Source organism: Geotrypetes seraphini, chromosome 1 (genome assembly GCF_902459505.1).
Source record: "Geotrypetes seraphini chromosome 1, aGeoSer1.1, whole genome shotgun sequence".
Lineage (NCBI taxonomy): Eukaryota > Metazoa > Chordata > Amphibia > Gymnophiona > Dermophiidae > Geotrypetes > Geotrypetes seraphini.
In genome coordinates, this window is record NC_047084.1 from 348,495,695 (window position 1) to 348,519,629 (window position 23,935).

The following is a 23,935-nucleotide window of genomic DNA, read 5'->3' on the forward strand; positions in this document are numbered from 1 at the left end:
GCCTGCTGTCCCTGGATAACACCTGTTACGGTAAGTAACTGTGCTTTCTGGTGAGATGTTTATGTGTCACCCTTTTTGTGAAGTTCACAGCAGTGTCCTGTAAGGTGCCCCACTGCTCTCTTGCCATGTCCGGGTGGCCTGTCCATCACAATGCTGACCCCTTCCATGTCCAAAAGGTCTTGTTCTGGGCATTTGGGACTTGGATGAATTTTTGGTCGAGAATATGGTATAAAGATAGATGTAGTGGTGGTCTGGATGATCAAACACATGGATGTGCAGATAGACGATTTTCGGGGTAAAAAATATTTGGACGTACTTTTCAAGAATGGGCATTTTGCCACTGCTGACTTTGGGCGACTAGCACCCTACATCCAAATCGGACTTAGACGTTTCTTATGATTATGCCCCTCCACGTATCAGCGGAATACTGCACCTCAGTCATATATATATACACAGAACATAGATATAGCCTCTCCAAATACAAAATAAATGACCACAAATGACTGTACGCTACTGTTGCCATTATGGATACATAGTTCAATGTATGCTATCATGTTTCAGAAAGAATAGGGCAGGCATAAAAGGGGAGGCATAGAACTGAAATGACTACATATAAATCCAGAGTAATTTTGAATATATATACATTTGGTCAAGCTTCACAAGAAGCTCCAAATCTGAGTAATACCATGAGTTGATACATGTTCAGTGTCTGAATTTTGCTGTTCTGGTTTGTGTCATCCCTTCCCTTCACCCCATGATCCAGCATGTTTTCCTCTTTCTTTCCTTCCTCCCCTTCGCCCCACAATTCAATATCTCACCATCCTACCCCCCATATTCCAGTATCTCATCTTCCCCTCCACCTCTGCCCTAGTTCCAGTATCTCTGCCTCTTCTTACATTACATTAGTGACTTCTATTCCGCCTGTACCTTGCAGTTCTAGGCGGATTACAAAAGAGCTGACTGGACATTTCCAGGAACATTACAATTTTGTTGGTTACACATTGGGTAAAAATAGCTGCATAATTCCAGGGACGTTACAATTATTTTTGGTTACAAATGAGATAGGGTAGCTGGATTATTTCCGTAGCACTTGCAAATTAGATAGTAAGAAGATTGGACATTTCTAGGCAATTACAAACAAGATAACAGTTAAGATAGCTGTACATTTCTTGGAGCATTACGTTTTAGGGAACTGTATTCTTGGTTGATAATTTGAGGAGGAAAAGATTACCAAAGGAGTGGAGGCTTTGGGAGAGGAATTTTACCAGGGAGGGGAGGAAAGAGGGGGAGAGTTAAGTTATCTGGATAAATTTTTTGAATAACAGTGTTTTGATTTCTTTTCAAAATGTTTTGAGGTCGCTCGTAGTTGTCAACAGGTTGGAGATGGAGTGGTCGATTTTCGCTGCTTGCGTTGCAAGGAGGTTGTCAAACATTTTCTTGCGCTGAGTACCTTTGAGTGGAGGGTAGGCAAATGGGGTCAGGGTTCTTTTTTGTCTAGTGGTGTGGATTTGATTTAGGCGGTTGTTTAGGTAGGAGGGGGCAGAGCCGTTTAATGCTTTGAATAATAGACAGTAAAGTTTGAATTGAATTCGGGCTTGAATTGGTAACCAGTGAGAGTCTAGGTAGGCAGAGGTGATGTGGTCATATTTTCTCAGGGAGTAGATCAGTCTGAGAGCGGTGTTTTGTATAGTCTGAAGCTGTTTTAGCATGTTGGCATGGCAGATAGAGGGAGTTGCAGTAGTCCAGTAGACCTAGTACTAGGGATTGGACTATGAGCCTGTATTGCTCTATATCAAAGAATTTTCTTATTTTACACAGATTTCTCATAATTAAGAAAGCTTTCTGGGTTGTCTTATTGATTTGGGCCTGCATTGTGCAGCATCTGTCTATCGTTACTCCTAGTAGTTTAAGTTTGGGCTGTATTGGGTATTTGGTGGCCTTGATTTCCAATTCTATGATGGTGGGGGTTTTGGCCTTTTCGAGCAGAAGGAATTTTGTTTTATCTGAGTTTATATTTAGTTTGTGGTGTGCCTTCCATTTTTCCACTGCATCTAATGTTTTTTCCAGTTTTATTGTTGAGGTGGGGTGTGCTGAGTCGAAGGGGAGGAGTATGGTGATGTCATCCGCGTAGCTGAAGGATGTAACATTTAAGTTGTCTAAAGTGGTTCCGAGGGAGGAGATAAAGAGGTTGAAGAGCGTAGGTGATAGTGGAGATCCTTGTGGAACTCCGCAGCGGTTGGACCATGGATCAGAGTTGAGGTTGTTGGACTTTACTCTGTAAGTTCTAGATTTGAGGAATCCTTGGAACCAGTTGTATACCCTACCTGCGATCCCTATGGCTTCAAGTATTTGTAGTAGTATGGAGTGGTCGACCAGGTCAAATGCAGCAGAGAGATCAAGTTGAATTAGCAGCATTTTTTTGCCTTTGCTAAGGTGCTGTCGAGCTGTGTCTAGTAGGATTACTAGTAGTGTCTTCTTCATTCCCCCCTCCATTGTCCAGCATTTCTGTCTTCTGCCTTACCTTCCCCACCCTGTGATCTTACACATCACCCATATCCCTTTCCCCTTTGGAGCGCTAAGAGCACATTATGTCACCTGCATCAATCCCAGAGTCATCCTCTTTGTCATGCTCTGCCTCCTTTGATGTAACATCCTGTTTATGTAGGGGCACAGCAGAGAGAAGGACTCCAGGGCCAATGCAGGCAGCTTAATATGAAATGCTGCTGTTATTAGTGCTCCGAAGGAAAAAATTGAGTTGAAAGTTACACAGGTGAAGTGGGGTGGGGTAGAGGAGAGAGAGCAGGTCAGGACAACTGCTGACGGAGGCTTACACATGGCTGTACACTGCTGTGCAGCCTAACCAGTGCCTTGTTGATTGGTGGGTCAGAGACTGATGAAATCAGGTAAAAAAAAAAAGATGCCATAATGAATATGCATAATAGAGATTTGCATATTTTGAGGTAGTAGGCTTACCCTTCTTTCTCATGCATATTCCTTAGGAATATCTTGAAAGCCTGATACAATTGCACAGGACCGTACCAAGTTGCAGTTACGAGTGCTCTCAGTGACTCACTCATTGATGCCCCACCCACTGCCAAGGAGAGGAGACACAGGGCAGGAAATAATTTTTCAGCCCCCTCCACATTTGCACCCTGTGTTGTCACACTGTTCACTCAGCTCTTGGCACTGTGCTATATTCAAAGCACAGTGGACTGAGAGTGAATACCACTGCTGTAAGGCCCTTTGAATTAAAAAAAAAAAAAATACTACACAGAACATATACTAGCTCCTGTTCTTATAACACTAAATATGAAACTATAGATTATAGCCAAAGACTTACCGTAGAATACAGATTGCTGCAGTCAGTAATAATTCCATTAAAAATAACAGAACCAGAATGACAGAACCTGGGCTGTGGAGCTGGAGCAGTAAACCTTTGATTCTATTTTTCTGCTCTCCAACTCCCACTGGTATTAGGCTTTAAGGGCCCGATATTCACTTTTGCTATCCAGCACTGGCATTAAACCCAGATATTCAATGCTAGGCCATTTCTAGCAACTGGCATTGAATATCTGCGGGAGGGGGAGGGGCTGGGGGTTAAACCGCTAAAAAGTAAACCTGTTATGGCAATATTCAGCGTTAAATGGATCATTTTTTAGTGATTAAAGATAGGATAGCTATTTATTCAGTCCTGTTTGACTGCTAAATTATCCAGTTAAGCACTGAGGGCCTGATTCTGCAAAAGTCAACAAAAGTTAGGTGCCAGCAGGCGTCTAAATCATGCCTAACTTACTGTAAGTGTTTTAGTTGGTTTTAAGTGGCACAATAATTGGTTGCAGCATTAAAACCCAGTTAAAAACACATTTTTAAAAATTAGCTCTCCAGGTCCAGCATCTAGTACAGGGGTGGGCAACTCCGGTCCTCGAGGGCCGTAATCCAGTCAGGTTTTCAGGATTTCCCCAATGAATATGCATTGAAAGCAGTGCATGCAAATAGATCTCATGCATATTCATTGGGGAAATCCTGAAAACCCGACTGGATTCCAGCCTTCGAGGACCGGAGTTGCCCATGTCTGATCTAGTGCCACTGAAGCCTGGAAATGGGCGTATTTAGGGGCAGCACTGGACTTCGGCATCACCAGGCCGCTGGCCGCAATTCTACAAGGACCCTAGATGCTGGAAATGTAGGCCTGGCCTTCATTTCCAGTACTTAGGATCCCTGCTAGCCGTGATTTACATGCAGCAGGTGTCTGTTTTCCAGGCATCTGCCTCGTCAGTCACCACTTACAGAATCAGGCCCTGAATACCAGCATCTAACCAGATAAGTCACATCATTCCACAGAACTTTCACTTATTGGGTTGACTACAAAAATTCTTTATCATCTCGATCACCATCAGTCTGTTTTACTCATTTCCTTAGATTTATCATCTGCATTTGATACAATTGATCATGAGCTCCTACTGGCCTGTCTGAACAACAAATCAGGTCTTGGATTGGTTCTCATCTTTCTTTACAGATCGTTCCTCTAAGGTAGTGTTTAATAAAACTTCATCAGACCCATTTGCAACAGATTATGGTATCCCACAGGGTTCAATTTTATTTCCCTTACTTTTTAATATTTTCCTTGCACCCCTTTTAATGTTAGGACAATCCATTGGCTTTACAATGTTTGCCTATGCAGATGATGTGCAATTAATTCATCCAATAGATTTAAGCGACTTAACTGAAATAAATCTTATAAACAAAAAATTGGAAAAAATCAACTCTTGGTTAGACTTACACATGCTCTCTTTGAACATCGAAAAGTCTAAATTAATGATTTTTCCCAACAAAGAAGGACTTTTCCTGTTATCTCCCATTACATTTAAAACTCAATCTCTTCAAGTTGTGTCTTCTTTAAAATTACTAGGAATCACTTTCGACAGTAAACTCAATTATCATCTTCATATCAGCACAGTTGTTCAGCGCTGTTTTTACCAGCTACGAATGAGTAGATCCATATCCAAAGTGTTAGAGCCTACTTCTCTGAATATCTTGATCCACTCCCTTGTGATTTCCTGTATTGATTACTGTAATGCGCTCTATAAGGGCATAACAAAAAAAGAAACAAGAAGACTCCAAATTATACAGAACACTGCAGTGAAGATCATATTTAACGTAAAGAAGTTAGACCATGTTACTCCCCTCCTTTATAAAGCTCATTGGTTGCCGGTAGAACATAGAATCACATACAAAATTATTTTACTAACCTTTAAAACTAGACAAAATAGTCAACCAGAATTTATCAATAACCTTCTCATTCCCTATAGTTCTTTTAAGACTCTTAAGATCTTCTAAAAATCTGCTATCCGTTCCATCTCTGAAGTTTATCAACACAATGAGGTCTACCATTTTCTCTGTCAGCGCTCCATCTCTTTGGAATAATATTCCGTTCCACTTACGGGAAGAATCAACTCTTCACCATTTTAAAACAAAATTAAAAACATTTCTTTTTCTTGATGCCTTCGAGACCTAAATGCTCTTTTTAGGGCTACATAGTTTTATTCTACTTTTAAATACCCTCCCTTTTGTTCTTTCCCTATATGTTCTCTTTCTTACTTGATAAATTGTAGTTCTATCCTTCTTCCCTTTTTTCTTCCTGTTTGTTTTTGTATTGTTTTTAAATGTTTTAAATAATGATTATTGTTTTAAAGGATGTATAGTTACCCCATATATTTTTTAACATAATGTTCACCGCCTAGAAGGCCGATTGGGTGGTTTATAAAATTTTTAAATAAACTTGAAACTGATATAGCCAGTTATGCAATAAGCTTTAACCCTCAATATTCAGCAGAGATAACCATTATCACCCGCTGAATATTAGCAGTTAGATGCCGATATGCTATTTAACCAATCAGCAACTAAGTCTGACTCGTTAAATAGCTTTGAATATGAGGGGGTAAATTTTTTGCTCTGGATCTAAAGTACTAGTAAGTATAACTTTAGATCCAGGACAAAGATATGAGGTTCATAGTCAAAATGGAAATACGTCTAAAAACCCACCCAAATTGGCACTTGGACAACCTAAAAGGCAGGTTGTCCAAGTGCCGATAATCGAAACGGGTTTTTAGACATATCCAAAGACTTTTTAGGCCTCGAAATGCCACTGTGTGTCCAGAGCTCAAAGGGCGTTTTTGGAGGTGTGGTTAGGGCAAGAGGTGGGCAGATTGTGGGATGACCTAGACTTGGTCATCCTGCAGGGATAATAGAAAGTTTAACGAGACTGCCCAGAGACGGAACTTATACATTCTGACTTAGGTGATCTAAAAACAGGTATAAGTGCCCGGAAGGTATCCAGACCAGATAAACACTGCAGACACAAAGTACAGACCCCCACACACTCCCCCAGTGATTACTGACCCCCCTCACACCACCATAAAATCAGAATAAAAACTTACATACCTGCCTCCAGAACATCAGCACCCGTCATAGGAAAGCCTAGTAGAGCTGCACAGAGGTGGCTTGAGTAGTCTGGAGTAGTGAACCATAGAGAGGAGGACCCAGGCCCATAAGCCACTCTAACCAATGCATTCATGGTGGAAAATATGATCCCACCAAAAAAAACCCAAACCCTACTGTATTGCCATACAGATGGCACCTGCAGCCATAATGACTATTGGAGTTATAGACAGGTGGGTATAGTGAGTTTTGGGGGGGCTCACCATGACCTGCAAAGGAGTTGTAAGATGTTTATGTGGCATCTTTTTTGTGAAGTTCAGAGCAATGCCCTGTAAGGTGCCCCACTACTCTGTTGCAATGTCTGGATTTCCAGTCCATCACTTTGCTGGCTCCTCCCACATCCAAAAGTTGTTCAGGGCGTTTGGGACTTGGATGATTTTTTGGACGAGAATGTGGTATAAAGATAGATGACTTGATGGCAAACAGCTGGACGAAAAAAAAATATTTTGGACATTTTTCAAGAATGGACTTTAGGCACTGCTGACTTTGGGCAACTAGCACCCTAGGTCCAAAACGGACTTAGACTTTTAAAAAAATTATGCCCCTCTCTTTATATAAGTATAAAATGATACATTTATCAAATATTGGGCCCCTTTTACAAAGCCACGGTAGTGATTCCCACTCGGCAAATGCAACAAAGCCCATCCAATTTCTATGGGCTTCGTCACATTTGCTGTGCTGGAAATAGTTACCACGGCTTTGTAAATTGCATTTTTATTTTGAAACTGGAGTCAGATTTATGTGCTATGGCTATAAAATTAACTGAGTGCAGTTACATGTATAACGGTAAATTATGCCAATTAGCTGGCGTTAGTTCTGGCTGTGTAGCATGGGGTTAGCGTGCGCTAATCTGCTGCGTGTACTAAAAACACTAGCGCACCTTAGTAAAAGGAGCCCTATGTTACCATTTGGGTCTTCTTATCTTTGCAAACTTGGATTTTCAGCTCTGACAGAAATTAAATTTTTTTAAAAATAGAACAACTACAGATGGTGGATGATAGACATGTGTGTTTGCTTGTCAACTATTGAGACGTGTTTTGAGTTAATTTGCACTAAAAAAAACCAAGCTCATCCATCACATTGATTAGCAATTCTATTCTATCTACTTTAGTTTCACCATTGTTACAATTACCTGTACATAGCTTAAAGAACTTAATAGCTCTCAAATTTAATTTTTGTTGGTTTTGCAATTTTATAATTTGAATTATAATGTGCCGTGAAAAACATTTGCTCCATTTGGTGTGATGGAGCTAAAAAAAGGTTTGAGACACTCACCGGATTTTTGTTTTTCATATAAGGGTTGCTGGAGCAATGCTGCTTGCTGACTTCTGTGGTAAATCAAGTTACGGTAAAATATTGCCTTTTACCACACCGTTACTGTCCCCCTTAAAGTCATGTTCTGTAGCATTATCACTGTCTTTGTATAACAAGATGTCCAGAGGTGGATACATTTGCTTTCAAGGCCCTCACTGGTTAAATTCGGCACTTTTTGGAGCAGTTAGCTGCGAAGGGAGACAGGATGGCTCCTAGATTCTTTTTTCTTTTTTTTTTTTTGCATCACCATATCACTCTGACATAGGTTTTCTTAATTCTGTTCCAGACTGTGTATCTGTTTCTTACACTTATCTCTTCTAGCACCTACCATAGAGTTTGAAGAAGCCACATACCAAATCCGGGAGCCCCGGGACCCGGACACCGTTGCTGTTTTAAACATCCAGGTGGTCCGAAGAGGAGACCTGGATAGGACTTCCAAGGTCCGCTGCAGCACCCGGGATGGGTCAGCCCAGTCTGGTGTTGATTACTATCCAAAAAGCCAAGTTCTCAAGTTCAGTCCTGGTAAGGAAATAAAGGCTTTTTCTCTGTCACTTGGAATTGGTAAACAAATGTCTCTTGTTTTAGTATGAGTTACTAATGTATGCCACCTTGGGATTAATTGTGTAACAGGGTTCTTAGGTAGCACCTATTCTATAAAGGAATGTCAGTGCATAGTTTCCTTTATATTGAGACGTTTAAATAAATATATCACTGGTCGTATCAAGGTAGAAGATGATATTTTCTTTCTTAGAGGACCCTCGGCCACAAGAGGGCATCCGCTAAAAATCAAAGGTGGAAAGTTTCATGGCGACACCGGGAAGTACTTTGTCACCGAAAGAGTGGTTGACAATTGGAATGGGCTTCCAGTGCAGGTGATTGAGGCCAGCAGATTTTAAGCATAGATGAGATGCTTATGTCGGATCTCTAAGAGGGTAGAGTTAAGGGGATGGGTCATCAGAGTGTGATCTCTTAAAGGGTAACTAGGGGGGTGGGTCAATAGAGTGGGCAGACTTGATGGGCTTTGACCCTTTTCTGCCGTCACTTTTCTATGTTTCTATGTTTATGTGCATGTTTTGCATCTCATTACTACTTCAACCGCAGTGATTAAAATATTACTGTGGTAATTTTAGTCAGGCAGTGTAGGGTCGTTTAAGTCACATTAAGGAGCAAATAACATGACTTAAAGGCCTAATGCAGGTTGATGAATTCCCTTCTCTCCTAAAAAAACCACTGGAGGATGTCTGTGATAAAATAAAGTTCTCACATATGGTACTATAGTATTCTTTAAACAAACTTCTAAGGACAAGAAATCTTTTTTAGGTAAATGACTTAAATTAGTGGCTGTCAAGCAGTGCATTAAAGAGGATATGCACAGGGAAAAAATGTTCAGTTTATTTTTGAAAAGTTTTGCTTTATTTCACCGATTTCCAATAACGTTGGTTTTTACTAAGCAGCATAAGAGCATTTTACCGCGTGCCAGCAAGGTAAATGCTCTGCCGCTTATAGGAATTTAATGAGCATCAGAGCATTTACCTCACCAGCCCATGGTAAAATGCTCTTACGCTGCTTAGCAAAAGGAGCCTTAAGATTTTTTTTTTTTAAATTGAAATTTATTAATGTATCCAAAGAAGTATACAGGATATGGGAATTTACACAAAAAAAATATAGAAATATTATTTCTTAATACAACTTAAATCAGTCATAGAAAATCAGAAATCCCATCAAGCCCACATCATCGAGGAGAAAGAATTATATTACATAATAACATAAAATTTAGTAATCAATAAGGGATAACACCCTTAATTTTATAGAGGCATTTAACTATTTAAACTCCTATTTTCATTGAAATTATCATAACCAGGAAAGGAAAATTCTACCCCAACTTACAAAAAGGGGGGTTACTAAGAATGTTCAAGAAGATACTCTAATTGAATAGGATCAGAAAATACGTAATCCTTATCCTGAAAAGTTATCAAACACTTACACGGAAATTTCAGAAAAAATGTGGCACCGGATTCCACTACCTTAGATTTCAGAGCTAAAAAAGCTTTTCGTCTAAGTTGGGTTACTCTTGCCACATCTGGAAATATTTTGATTCTAGCCCCAGAAACATTGCCTGTTTATTTTTAAAATATAGTTTCATTATCAGTACCTTATCACTCATTTGTACATGAAACTAAGAGGGTAGATCTGGTTTGTATTGTATCTTGTGAGTTTTCAAGAAATTCCGTCAAATTCATATCAATAGAAGCCAATTGGTCTAGTCCTTGTTCCACAGTAATTTTTTGTTTCTTACGTATATAATAGAGTGTTGGAATAGGTACTGATTCAGAGTTAGTCAACCCCAAAACCTCTCTGAGATACGTACGAAAAAGAATCTCAGGAGAGATCAAACGTGTTTCAGGAAAATTAATCAGTCGCAAATTTCTTGCCCTTATAGCATTTTCCATTATTTCTAGTTTAACATGTATAGAATGTGAATCCTTTATTGCTGACATGGAAGATGCTTATAGGTTAGAAACTTGCTTCTCTATCTTAATTGTGCGTTCATCCAAAACTTTAATATTAGAATCAACATTCACTAGTTTTCCTACCACCTCCTTTGAAAAATCCTGGGACTGAGTCATGGCTAATTTCAACATTTTCTCTATCCTAATATTAATTTGCCACAGGTCTTTTAGAGTCACTTCCTGTTTATTTTCTTCAGAGCCTTCCAGATCCTCAACCATTGGTATGATTTGGGGTGCCAGTTGAACAGGATTTAAAGGAGGGAGAGGAGGAGTTCTTTCAGGAGAGCTAAGTGAGGCTCCTGAAAATTGTTCTGATCTCTTAGTCTGTTTAGTATTAACCTCCATAGATGTCAAATGTTTATTCATTGGGCCTGAAAATGCAGGAGTTGAGACTTTAACTTTTACTTTACGTTTCCCCATTAGAAGAAAATTTTTACAATATCATTATACAGACATAAATCAAAGGGAAACCACTCACTAGCCTCGCTCCAACTGTCTCCAAGGAGCTCCCAAGGAGCCTGGCGTGCCCCTTAGGGCATGCCCCTTTGGCCACGTCCTGTAGCCGCGTGCCACAGAGGCTGCAGCGTTTTTAAGTCAGATGAGAGGGGCCTCGCTGATGGTATAGGTGCCCCTCTCAGTGCCTGCCCGCCCGATTTGCAGCACTGTTTGGACCTTTAAAACTCTGAGAAGACAGGGAAGCAGCAGATAATAGGCATGAAAAGTCCCTCTCTCCAACTGCAGACATCTCAGAAATTTGCTCTCTTTCCCATCTAAGCAACAGAGGCTGCAGCGTTTTTAAGTCAGATGGCAGGGGCCTCGCTGATGGTATAGGTGCCCCTCTCAGTGCCTGCCCGATTTGCAGCACTGTTGGACCTATAAATGCTGATAAGACAGAGAAGCAGCAGGTAATAGGCATGAAAAGCCCCTCTCTTCAACTGCAGACACCTCAGAAATATGCTCTCTCTCCCTTAAGATGCCTTAAGATTTTTTTAAATTTGTTTCACATATGCATATATTCTTTTAAATTGTGATTTTCAAACGAACTCACAAGTACATTCTTGTTCAAGCAATACAGAACCAAAAAAGAAACATAATAGGAGTATATACTAAGGAAACAAATTTAAAGTTCTTCCTTAGACCTCTAAAAGGAGAAGAGGCATTCAAGTATTTAAGGGAGAAAGAAAAAGGCAAAAACAATATATAAGAAAAGGCTCTAATGTGAATTATTCTCTGATATACATTAGCAATCTAACAACTTGAACTTCAAGCGGACATCTTTTTTAAATTAATAAATGCCCTCAAATGTTCTGGTTGAAAATAAACACAGGTAATGCCTAACGTGACCAATTATTTTTTTCCTCAAAATGGAACAGGACCCCCCTGAAACCCATTAAATACAGTACAAAATATAGACAGCAGATATCAATTCTTAAAACTGACACATTTTGATCACTAAATTGAAAATAAAATCATTTTTCCTAGCTTTGTTGTCTGGTGATTTCATGAGTCTCTGGTTGCACTTCCTTCTGACTGTGCATCCTTTCTTTCATTTCTTTCTCTCTCCATGCCCTCCCCCCCCAATCCACCGCCGCAGATTTCTCCAAGCCGCCGATGCAGCAACAGGCCAAGTGCTAGCAGCGATTGCACAAGCCTCGGAGAGAATGTTCCGGGCCAGCCAGGCAGCGATTGGCTGTCCTGGAACTTCCTCTCCGAGGCTTGTGCAGTCGCTGCACACACCTGATCTGTTGCTGCGTCAGCGTTGGGAAAGCAGAGAGAAATCCCAGGCTCCACTATCAACGTTTTGGGCACAGCTTTCGGACGCTCTTTCTGAAAATGGGACATTTTGGCACTCCAAAGCTGTGCATGGAGACAACAGGATAGGCGATCTAAAAACGGGAAGGTCCTGTTCAAAACGGGACATATGGTCACATTAGTAATACTCAAATATTTTATACAACATTTACAAGGGTAAGCCAGCAAAAATTTTGTACCCAGTGCTAGCACTTCTTATCTCGTATCCAAATATGCTCTTCTCACACTTTGGGCTCCTTTTACTAAGGTGCGCTAGCATTTTTAGCGCGCGCTACATTGCCCTGTGCGCCGCACCAAAAACTAATGCCAGCTCAATGGAGGCATTAGCGTCTAGTGTGCACAGCATTGCAGCGCGTGCTAAAACCGCTAGCACAGCTTAATAAAAGGAGCCATTTGTGTCTTCTGTGTCACATCTGGGTAAACATAAGAACATAAGAGTTGCCTCCGCTGAGGCAGACCATAGGTCCATATTGCTCAGCGGTCCGCACCCGCAGCGGCCCATCAGGCCTATTGCCTGAAACAGTGGTCCCTGACTAATTTTATAACTTACCTCTACCTCTATTCTTATCTGTACCCTTCTATCCCTTTGTCCTCCAAGTACCCAGATCTTCTTCCCACAAAAAGGGATTTGGGCATTTCTGAAGTATAATTTCATAATCAAATTTACATCTTGCTCAAGTACAAATGAAACCAACAAAGTTGACCTTTCAGAGTTATCTGTTAAAGAAGAATCCAAGATTTCTGAGATATTAAGATCGTCAAATAACAACAAACTTTTATTTATTTTAACTGGAGTAGCAATACAACAAATAACATACAATTGGAAAAAGTATGACAGGTTAAATTACAATTTCTGGTGGAATTCTGTATGTCATATATACAAAATGGAACTCACAATAGCAGCGCAAAAGGGTTATATTAGTAAATTTCAGAAAGTCTGGGGACCATTAACAGATTTTTGTAATGACTGATTAACTTTTCCCATGATAAGATATTTGTTTAGGGGGGAAAAGGGGTGGGTTTTATTTGTTGTTATTATATAATACATGAGTATTTGAATAGTTTTCACAGTAAGGATGATTTTATGTATTATTGAATAGGGAGGGAGGGGTGGGGGATTATTATATTCAATTAGAATGATTTAACTTTTAGATTTCTTACATAATATTTAAAATATTATAGAATATTAATTTGTAATGAAATGTTAAACTTTATGCTTATATGAGAGTTAATCAAGTGTGTATCTTTAAGTTCATATGAGTTTAATTGCTACACTTGTTGTAACATAAAAAAATGAATAAAGAATTAAAAAAAAAAAAAAGATCTTCATTTCTCTACAGTTGTGCATTAATTTCTGGGGAATCTCCTCTCTTCTTTAAAGAAATATAAACTATTTTATTCACCAGAGGTATATTTTGAGAGGAAAACTTTAAAACTTCAATCATATATTTCGTAGGGTTACCAGATGTCTGGATTTCCCGGATATGTCCTCTTCTTAGAGGGTATGTCCGGACAGCTTTTCAAAACCTGGCACTTTGTCCCCGCCCAGACGAGCAGGCTGAGGGGGTGGGGCTAGTGGCATGGTGTGGGCGTAATGGGGCGGGAATGGGTGGAACATCGTGGGCCTGGGAGCGGGTCTATGGGTCCGGATTTTACATACGTAAAATCTGGTAACCATAGTATTTCTTAAAGGCATCTAAAGGAGAAATCCCAGGCGATTTTGGGTTGCACACTATGGGATTTAGGTGTTCAGTGTTATAGAAAAGTGCACAGCCAGATGAAAGCACAAATCCTAATTAACAGCAGTTATTGATAGTTAGCAGCTCATTAACCAAGTCAAGTGCATGCACATCTCACTTAGTATCCAAATCTGGGCACCATATATAGAATCCAGGGGATAACGTGCATGTAAGTGGCCCTTTAAAGTGGTAAGTCAATTTTCAGTAATCCAGCATTTCTGCTTGCTGAAAATCCCCTTAACTCTAAATGGGTGAGATATTCTTTTAATATTATGTGGTCCACAGACCACTGAAAATTTACCTCATAAAAAGTATCTAGCAACAGGACAGTTGTTGCAGACAGCTTTCACTGTCTACTACTACCACCTAGTGACTAGGAGAGGTATTGCACAGCCAGGAAAAGGATTTTTCTTTGATAGGACCTGAACAGAGTGCATTTTCTGGTTCTCTTATCTTAAGATCACACATGGAGTGACTTTTATTTAAGTATAAAAAATTATCTGTCATATTCTAGGACAGTGTTTTTTTTAACCTTTTTACACCCGTGAACCGGCAGAAATAAAATAATTATTTTGTGGACTGGAAAACTACTAGGACTAAAATTTAATAACCCCGTTTCCGCCCCATCTCCGCGAGCTCGGCCCCCGCAAATCATTTGATCCCATCTGCACAACCCTCAGTTATGATTTGATATTGAATGTATTTTATTAAAGTATAAAAAGAAACAATATTCTGTACATTTGTCATTTTATAAATATAAATAATACAGAGCAAGGATCAACAAAACCCCTGTCTCCCCTCCCCTTCACGTATATCCCCTCTACTATCAAGAAAACTGAATAAGCCAAATTATTACAGAATGCTACACAGAAATATCATGCTAACAGAATACTGCAGTCACACATGACAGAAATAGTGTTAGGGAATGCAACTAGGGCAACTGCCCCCTGGTCATAGAGCAACCTAAGCCAGATGGAAGCTAAAGAAGCACTGCCTGGGCTTTGCAGTCCCCAGTTATGTCTAACACCAGCTCTAGCAGGATATATATTTCAAATCTGATATATTCTAATCACAAAATAGAAATAAAATTAATTTTTTCTACCTTTTGTCGTCTCTGGTTTCTGCTTTCATCTTTTCACTCTCTTCCCTCCAGTGTCTGCCCTCTCTGTTTCTTTAATCTAGCATCTGCCCCTTCCATCCAATGTCTGCCCTCTCCCCCTTCAATATGGTATCTGTCTTCTTTCTATGCCCCTCTCCCCTTTCCATCCAGCCTGTGCCCCCTCTCTCCTTTTTACATGATTCATTCCAGCTTCACTGCTCTCTTCATTTTTATCTCTCCTACATCAGATCTAGCATCGTTGTACCCTTCTCTGCTGACCCCTTCCCATCATCAATTTCTCTACTTTCTCATGCCTGTCTCTCCCCTTCCCCTCTAATCTCCCTGCCAGCTGTTTCCTTCCTTTTTTCCTTCTCCCTTCCCTCCTCCTCCTGTCCAGCAGTAACTCTCTTCCCTTCCTCCCCTCCCAGCAGCATCTGTCCTTCTCCTTCCCTCCAGGTCCAGTAGCTGCTGTCCCTTTTTTTCCTTTGTCCAGAAGCTTCCCAGACTCCTTTCTCTCCTTCCCTCCAGGTCCAATAGCAGCTGTCCCTTTTTTTTTCTCTTGCCCAGCAGCTTCCCAGACTCCTTTCCCTCCTCTCCTCCCAGCAGCATCTCTCCTTATCCTTCCCTCCAGGTCCAATAGCAGCTGTCCCTTTTTTTTCTCTTGCCCATCAGCTTCCCAGCCTCCAACAGTGGCTTTCTCCCCTCCCAGCAGCTCTCCTTACTTGCCAGCACAGCGATTCAGGAAGGCAGCCTCGGGTCCTTTGTTGGGTCGCACCGCCTCTGAGGAAAGAGGAAGTTGCATCATCAGAAGCGGCCGCGACTCAGCAAAAGCCCCAAGGCTGTCTTCCTGAATCGCTGCGCTGGTAAGAAGGGGGGCTGCAGAGAGGGAAGAAATCCACTGTCGGAGGCGCCCCATGATCTCTCTGGCCCAGGTGAAAATAACTCCTCAATCTTGCCGGCCCTGTGCAGACCGGCAGGAAATTGAACTTAATCAATCTCGCTGGCCCTACGCAAACTGGCAGAAATTTTCTGCGGACCGGCAGTTGAAGAACAGTGTTCTAGGAAAGGTGTGCCACACAATAAAATATGAAAGGATCCGATAGGAACAAAAGGAAAAAGAACCCTTTGAAAGCCAGTATTCTAACACAGTCATGCCTAAGTGCCTCTGTATAAGCTGAAAAATGGTCCATCCTCTAATTTTAAATATTGGTACTCTTGATTAAATATTTATCCAGCAGCAGTAACAGAGAACCGAGCTGTTGGAACTGTGCATAAGAAGAATAGTAGGACTTGCACAGTGCAGATTTTTATAAGCAATGCAGCCATCACAAGCTGCTGCAGAATTGTAGAATGGGCCACTGGTTCAAAATGCAGCTGAAGTGGCAGGATCAGCTAGAAATGGATGCCTGGACCTAGACTATTAAAACTCATCTTCCATTTTGTTCTTGTGAGGGACACACTTTATAAATAAGATTGAGCGTTGTGCTCCTCTGCTTTAATGGACTTAGCTCATGGAGTTAGTGAGAAATGTGTAAATAATCTTTCCTCATGTTACAGGTATGGACCATATCATGTTTAAGGTGGAGATTTTATCCAATGAAGACAGGGAGTGGCATGAATCTTTTTCCCTGGTATTGGGCCCAGACGATCCAGTAGAAGCTGTCCTTGGAGAAATCACCACTGCAATAGTGACTATTCTAGACCAGGAAGCAGCAGGCAGCCTCATTTTACCAGCCCCACCTATTGTGAGTGTGTTGAACCTAGTATGTGTGCAGTACAGCACTCCAGCAAACTGATTAGCTGGAGCAGAACTAAAACTTTGTTTTCCATGGCGTCACTGGGCTGAAGTCTAACATAGATGGGGCTTGCACTCCAGGGGGCAATAGCTTCATTTAATACCCCCTCCCCCCTTTTCCTTCTTGCAGCTAGCAGCAAATTAATACTATGAAAACTCAGAAGTCATCTGTTTGCCTAACTGAGATACCTGGAATTTGCACTTCAAGGTTTACTTCAGGGGTGGGCAAATTGTGGCCCGTCACTGAATTTTATGCGGCCTGCATAAACATCATGAACCAGAGATTTGGTGATTTTAAATACTGTATTTCACAAACATTTTCAGAGTAACTGCAGAGCAGTGGAATAGCCATGAATGACTAGGACCCACCCAGTTTGGCCTTAGGCCTATCCAGAATTGTGGCACTCTTATTGTGGCTGGCTGTACAACAATTTGCAAACTGAAAGTATGCTTACCCATGGGTTATATACAGTTGTGGGGGGTATATACGAGAAAATATGGTACCTGTTTACAATATGTAAATCACATTGATTGTAACTACAGAAAGGTAGTTTCCAGTGCAGTAGGTGAGACATTCTAGACCAGGAGTGGGCAATGAGGGCCAGAATCCAGTCAGGTTTTCAGGATTTCCCCAATGATGAGATCTATTTGCATGCACTGCCTCCTATTGTATGCAAATGGATCTCATGCATATTCATTGGGGAAATCCTAAAAACTCAACTGGATTCCGGCCCTCGTTGCCCACCCCTGTTGGGATGGGTTGCATGCCATCTGCAGAAGGAATCCACTCCGGATTTTTTCTCTGTGCCTCTGCTGTACTTAACTGGTCTCCTTAGCTCCATGTACGGTTTTTCCCTTTTGCATGTGTGCCAGCAGGTGTGTGTTTGTTCTGATCTCTCCATTTTATTATTTTATTCGGTGTTTTTATGGCCCTTTTTTGGGGATTTCTTGTGATCGGAGTGATTCTTCAACTCTGCCTGCAATGAGATCACACAGACTTCGGTCTGCAACTGACAGGCCAATCCCTGGTGGTACCTGTCAGTCAGCCTACATTTTTGTCACAGCAGCTTGGGGTCATCCCCATTTTCCTCCTGCCGAACAAAAGTTCAAGTGCAGGCTCTTGGGCATCCATAGAAGACTCAGTGGTGTATCACAGGGTGCTGGCTGTATCTTCTCACCTCCGCCAGTCTACAGAGGTGGAGGTGCAGTCAGGCATAGGGTCTGACTGGCAGCCTGAAGATCAGCATAGAAGAGGCATTCCCAGCATGAGGCAGTGATTCTCTGATTCCAGCTACTGTTAGAGAGCTGAAGCAAGCTACAGCATATTCCCAGCACAGGTCACAGTGAGTAAAGGCTGTCACAGCCTGTAAGGTGAATTGGGGGAGATTTGAAAATTGAGTTTTGAAGGTTTCTGCATGTTCCCCTACATTCCCCCACCTGAAAAATCCTAAAATTGCCATTTTTGAACTTTGTTTAATATGAAAAATATCACGATTCTGGTGCAAATTTCTTAGTGGTGGCCATCTTGGATTTTTAGCAATCTTTTTTTTCTAAAGCGCCCTACTTCTACAAAACTGCAGTTTTTGCCTCAAAACATGTTGGGATGGAGTCCTTAGGCGCTCCTAATGTGAATTCTTGCCAGGATTGCACAAAGTTAATGCTTCAAGAGCATCCTTACGCCACATGCCGTGTGGCACAGCCGGGAGAGGCAGCAGTGCCAAGCTTAGCCTCCCCCAAGATTAGGCAGGTGACAAAATGCTCAGCTAGCCCATTGGGGCGGCCTTCTTTATTTTGGGGGCTTGGCATGGCTGCTAATTCTGTTCGCTTGGCTGCAGACCTTCCACAGCCTAAAAAACACAAAAGTCATAAAAGTATGATTCTACACCCCAGGAACCAGAGGCTCTCTCAGAATTTATGAAACATTTGTGGAATGAATTTCAAAGCCAGCGTTCTTCCCCTGTGCAGTCCCGCTCTGCTTCAGATGTATCTCTCAGTGGCATTGCTTCTATGGGCACATCCTCATCTCAGTCAGCCGCTGTTCTTACACTCCCTGATCCTAATCTGGGAGATCCTTATGATGATGACCACCTTGCTGATCCCTTATGTACAGGCACAGCGCTTCCCAGGACTGGGTCCAGGACTATGTGTCGGATCTTTGGATGCCTCTGGGGTTTTGGAACCTAAGGACGATCCCATGGTTCTGTATTTATTTGTCTGTAGCTTTGCTGGATCTTATTTTGTAGTCTGCAGAAGTTGAATTTAGTCATTCAGCTGGCTCCTACTTATTCCTCCTGGCTTTGTAGTGTATGCTCGCAGTCTGCTACCTTCCCCTGGCATTCTGACATGAGCGTTTTAATCTTGGAGCAGTATGACTCTTCGGAAGGTGCTCTTAAGATAGCAAGGGCCATATCTCGCTTGTATCCTCTGGCACAGGAGTGCCAGCAGCTTCTGGGTCAGCCTAGGGTGGATTCTTTGGTTGCGCAGATTACTAAGTGCACCTCTCTGCCCAGTGAAGTTGGTGTAGTGCTTAAAGATGTGGGATTAAGAAAGAAACAGGGGAGAAAACAACACCACAAACACAAATATGCAACAACCAGAGTGGAATTGTCCAAAAACAGAATGATGTGCACTAAAAAAGTGTCCTTCAATTCGTCTGATGAAATGAAGATCTTTATTATTCAAACATCAAATTGACTCGACATGCACATGTTTCGGCCATCAGGCCTGCCTCAGGAGTCTTAAAAGTCACAAATGATGATATACGAGGTATACTAACACTCAAATGAATTTGACCACAGATCAATCAAAGAAGAGTGTCATGCCACGAGGAGTTTGAGTGCTGTCTGCTGACACAACACGGAACTATACGCGTTGTGTCAGCAGACAGCACTCGAACTCCTTGTGGAATGATACTCTTCTTTGATTGATTTGAGGTCAAATTCATTCGAATGTTAGTATACCTCATATATCATCATTTGTGACTTTTAAGACTCCTGAGGCAGGCCTGATGGCCGAAACATGCGCATGTCGAGTCAATTTGTTAATTTGATATTTGAACAATAAAGATCTTCATTTCACCAGACGAACTGAAGGACACTTTTTTTAGTGCACATCATTCTGTTTTTGGACAATTCCACTCTGGTTTCTGCATAAAGATATGCGGGACTACTGTGTGGATGTGGTCCTCCAGAGACTCTTTGATGCAGCTACTTTAGGCATAAAGGCTGCTTCAGCGGTGTCTTTCGGTATACTCCATTTCTGGCCGTAGGATGTTCTGGATCAGACAATGGGCTGGTGATTCCACTTCCAAGGCTGCTTTGGCTAGATTTCCCTTTAAGGGGCAGTTATTGTTTGGCAAGGGCCTGGATGACCTCATGAATTCTGTTGTAGATTGTCATCCTAAGACCCTGCCTGATGGCAGACCCAGAACCTCTAGAGCAGGGGTGTCTACACTTTTTTGGCTTGGGAAGTACTTTTAAAATGACCAAGTGAAAATGATCTATCAACAATAAAATAAAAAAATAAAAAACACAAAGCACACTGTACGCAGAGAAAATGTTAATTATCATTTATATTCCGGGGGTTTTTCAAAGAGGTCAAGGCAGATGATCCAGAATGTCGACCACGGCACTGAAGTTCCGAAAAGGGAATTACGAAGGGATGAGACTCATAGTGGGGAAGAAGATTAAGAAGAGGATAAGCACTGTAAAAACGCTAGAGCAAGCATGGTCCCTTTTTAAGGACACGATCACCAAGGCGCAAAATATATATATACCACATATCACCAAGGTATCCAAAAGAACAAGGAACCAGCATGTCTCACTGTAGCGATGAAGGAAGCGATCAGAGACAAGAAGACTTCGTTTAAGGAATGGAAAAGGTCAAAAATGGACAAAAACTGGAAAAAGTACAAACAACATCAAAGCAAGGGCCAAAAGAGACTATGAGGAAAAAATAGCCAAGGAGGCGAAAAACTTCAAGCCATTCTTTTGATATATTAAGGGGAAACAACTCACGAAGGAAGCGGTGGGGCTGTTGAATGACCATGGAATAAAGGGAGTGCTGAAGGAGGACAAAGCCATCGCCGACAAACTGAACACATTTTTTGCGTTTGTATTTACCGAAGATGATATACACAACATACCGGAAGCCAACAGGCTATACGCAGGAAACGAGGATGGGAAACTGACAGGATTAATAAATCCCCGTGACTGGATGGCATCCATCCAAGGGTAATCAAGAAACTGAAAGGGGCTATAGCTGAACTGCTTCAACAAATAGCCAATCTGTTGATCAAATCGGGAAGAATTCCGGAAGACTGGAAAGTGGCGAATGTCACATCGATCTTCAAACAAGGTTCAAGGGGGAGATCCTGGAAACTACAGACTGGTGAGTCTGACCTTGGTACCGGGAAAGATGGTAGAGGTGCTGATAAAGGACCGCATCATTGATCACCTTGATGGACACAGTCTGATGAGGACCGGCCAGCACGTCTTCAGCAATGGAAGATTTTGCTTGACGAACTTGCTGCACTTCTTCGAGGGAGTAAACAGGCAGATAGACAAGGGCAAGCCGGTTGACACATTGTATATCTGGATTTTCAGAAGGCATTCGACAAGGTCCTGCATGAATGACTACTTCGAAAAATTGTGAGCCATGGAAACGAGGGTGAAATACTCATGTGGATTAAAAACTGGTTGGCTAATAGGAAACAGAGAGTGGGGGTAAATGGGCAATACTCAGACTGTAAAAGCGTCACGAGTGGAGTGCCGCAGGCTTCAGTGCTTGGATCCGTGCTCTTCAACATATTTATAAACGACCTGGAAATTGGTACAACAAGCGAAGTGATTAAATTTGCAGATGTTACAAAGTTATTCAGAGTGGTGAAGATACAGAAGGATTGCAAAAACCTGCAACGTGACATAAACACGCTTGAGAAATGGGCCGCGACCTGGCAAATGAGGTTTAATGTGGATAAGTGTAAGGTGATGCATGTTGGTAACAAAACTCTTATATACGAATACAGGATGTCTGGTGCGGTACTCAGAGAGACCCCCCAGGAAAGAGACCTGGGAGTACTGGTCAACAAGTCGATTAAGCCATCCGCGCAATGCGCAGCGGCTGCTAAAAGGGCAAACAGAATGTTAGGAATAATTAAGAAGGGGATCAGAAGCAGATCGGAGAAGGTTATCATGCCACTGTACCAGGCCATGGTACGCCCCCACCTGGAATACTGCATCCAGCACTGGTCGCCATGCATGAAGAAGGACATGATACTACTCGAAAGGATCCAGAGAAGAGCGACTAAAATGGTTAAGGGGCTGGAGGAGTTGTCGTATAGTGAGAGATTAGAGAAACTGGGCCTCTTCTCTCTTGAAAAGAGGAGGCTGAGAGGGGACATGATCGAAACATTCAAGATAATTAAGGGAATAGACTTAGTAGATAGAGACAGGTTGTTCACCCTCTCCAAGGTAGAGAGAACGAGAGGTCACTCTCTAAAGTTAAAAGGGGATAGATTCCGTACAAACGTAAGGAAGTTCTTCACCCATAGAGTGGTGGAAAAATGGAATGCTCTTCCAGAGACTGTTATAGGGGAAAACACCTTCCAGGGATTCAAGAACCAGAACATACGCAGGTAAAGCTAATCTCAGTTAGGGCACTGGTCTTTGACCTAAGGGATGCCGCATGAGAGGACTGCTGGGCACGATGGACCACTGGTCAGACCTAGCAGCGGCAATTCTTATGTCTTTATGCAATGTCACCTCAGTAACAACTATACAAAAATAGGCAAATATACCCCCTCCTTTTTTACTAAACTGTGATAGCGGGGCATTCAGCGCAGGGAGCTGCGCTGAATGCCTCGCGCTTCTCTCAACGCTCATAGGCTCCCTGCGCTAAAAACCACTATTGCAGTTTAGTAAAAGGGGGCCATAGTGCAAAATATAGACAGCAGATATAAATTCTCAAAATGGACATATTTTGATCACTAAATTGAAAATAAAATCATTTTTCCTACCTTTGTTGTCTGGTGATTTCATGAGTCTCTGGTTGCACTTTCTTCTTCTGACTGTGCATCCAATATTCCTTCCCTTCTTTCAGCCTCCTATATGCTTCCTCTTCTCCTCATTCCCTCGCCCAACTTTTTCTTCCTCTCTCCCTGCCCCCTCCCCTTTCTTTCTTTCACCCTGCCCCTTCTTTCTTTCTGTCTCCCTACCCTCCTTTCTTTCTGTCTTCCTGCCCTCCTTTCTTTCTGTCTGTCTTTCTCTCTCCATACTCCCTTTTTTTCTTTTTTTCTTTCTGTCTCCCTGTCCCCCCTTTCTTTCTGTCTCTCTACCTGTCCCTTTCTTTCTTTCTTTTTCTTTCTCCCTGCCCTCCCCCAAGCCACTTCCACCAAGTTCTGAGCTCTCCCTGCTTTCTGACGCAGAAGTGCCAGGCCGACCAGCCTCCCTCCCAATGTCAATTCTGACTTTGGACAGGAAGTTCCAAGCCAGCCAAGCAGCGATTGGCTGGCCCGGAACTTCCTCTCCAAAGTCAGAATTGACTTCGGGGGTGGGGAGAGGCTGGTTGGCCCGGTGCTTCAGCGTCGGGAAGCAGGTGGTACGCGAAGGCAATGTGAGTCTATCACCGGGCTCCGCGATCGACTCAAGTTGCTTTTGTGATCTACTGGTCGATCGCAATCGACCTTTTGGGCACTCCTGCTCTAGAGGGTATGCTTCTATAAAATAGTCTCAGAAAACCTATCAGAATCAGGGCTAAAATGCAACTGTGTTCATTTACTTCTGAGCAGATGGAAATGTAAGTGGATGAAGTACATACATAGGGGTCCTTTTACTAAGGTGCGGTAAGCATTAACACATGCTTACCGCAGCGTAAAGAGAGTTACTGCAAGATTCACTGAGGCATCCTGTAATAAATTTGACAATTTGCATGCACATCACACGCTAAAAAAATTATTATTATTTTCTGGGATGGACTGTGGGTGTGGTAGCGCTAATCAGTTAGTGTGTGGGGCATTGCGCACTGATTAGCATGGGGTTAGCGCATGAGCCCTTACCACCTACAAAATAAGTGACATTGAGGGCTAATGTAATATTTTTAATGGCTGAGTGCTAATTGTGCAATTATCGCATGTCCATTAATTACAGAAATAGGAAAATCAGCCCATTTC

The 23,935-nt window shown here is 42.0% G+C and overlaps 1 protein-coding gene across 6 annotated transcripts in view; it reads left to right on the top strand.

Moving 5' to 3' along the window:
- The window catches only part of FRAS1 (Fraser extracellular matrix complex subunit 1), a 741,777-nt gene that overhangs the window by 675,379 nt on the left and 42,463 nt on the right, over nucleotides 1-23,935 (top strand). For all 6 annotated transcript variants that reach the window (XM_033963431.1, XM_033963422.1, XM_033963441.1 and 3 more), the window contains 2 exons: nucleotides 8,134-8,334; nucleotides 16,530-16,717. In XM_033963431.1, the coding sequence (XP_033819322.1) occupies nucleotides 8,134-8,334; nucleotides 16,530-16,717 (389 nt within the window). The remainder of the gene's footprint in view (nucleotides 1-8,133; nucleotides 8,335-16,529; nucleotides 16,718-23,935) is intronic.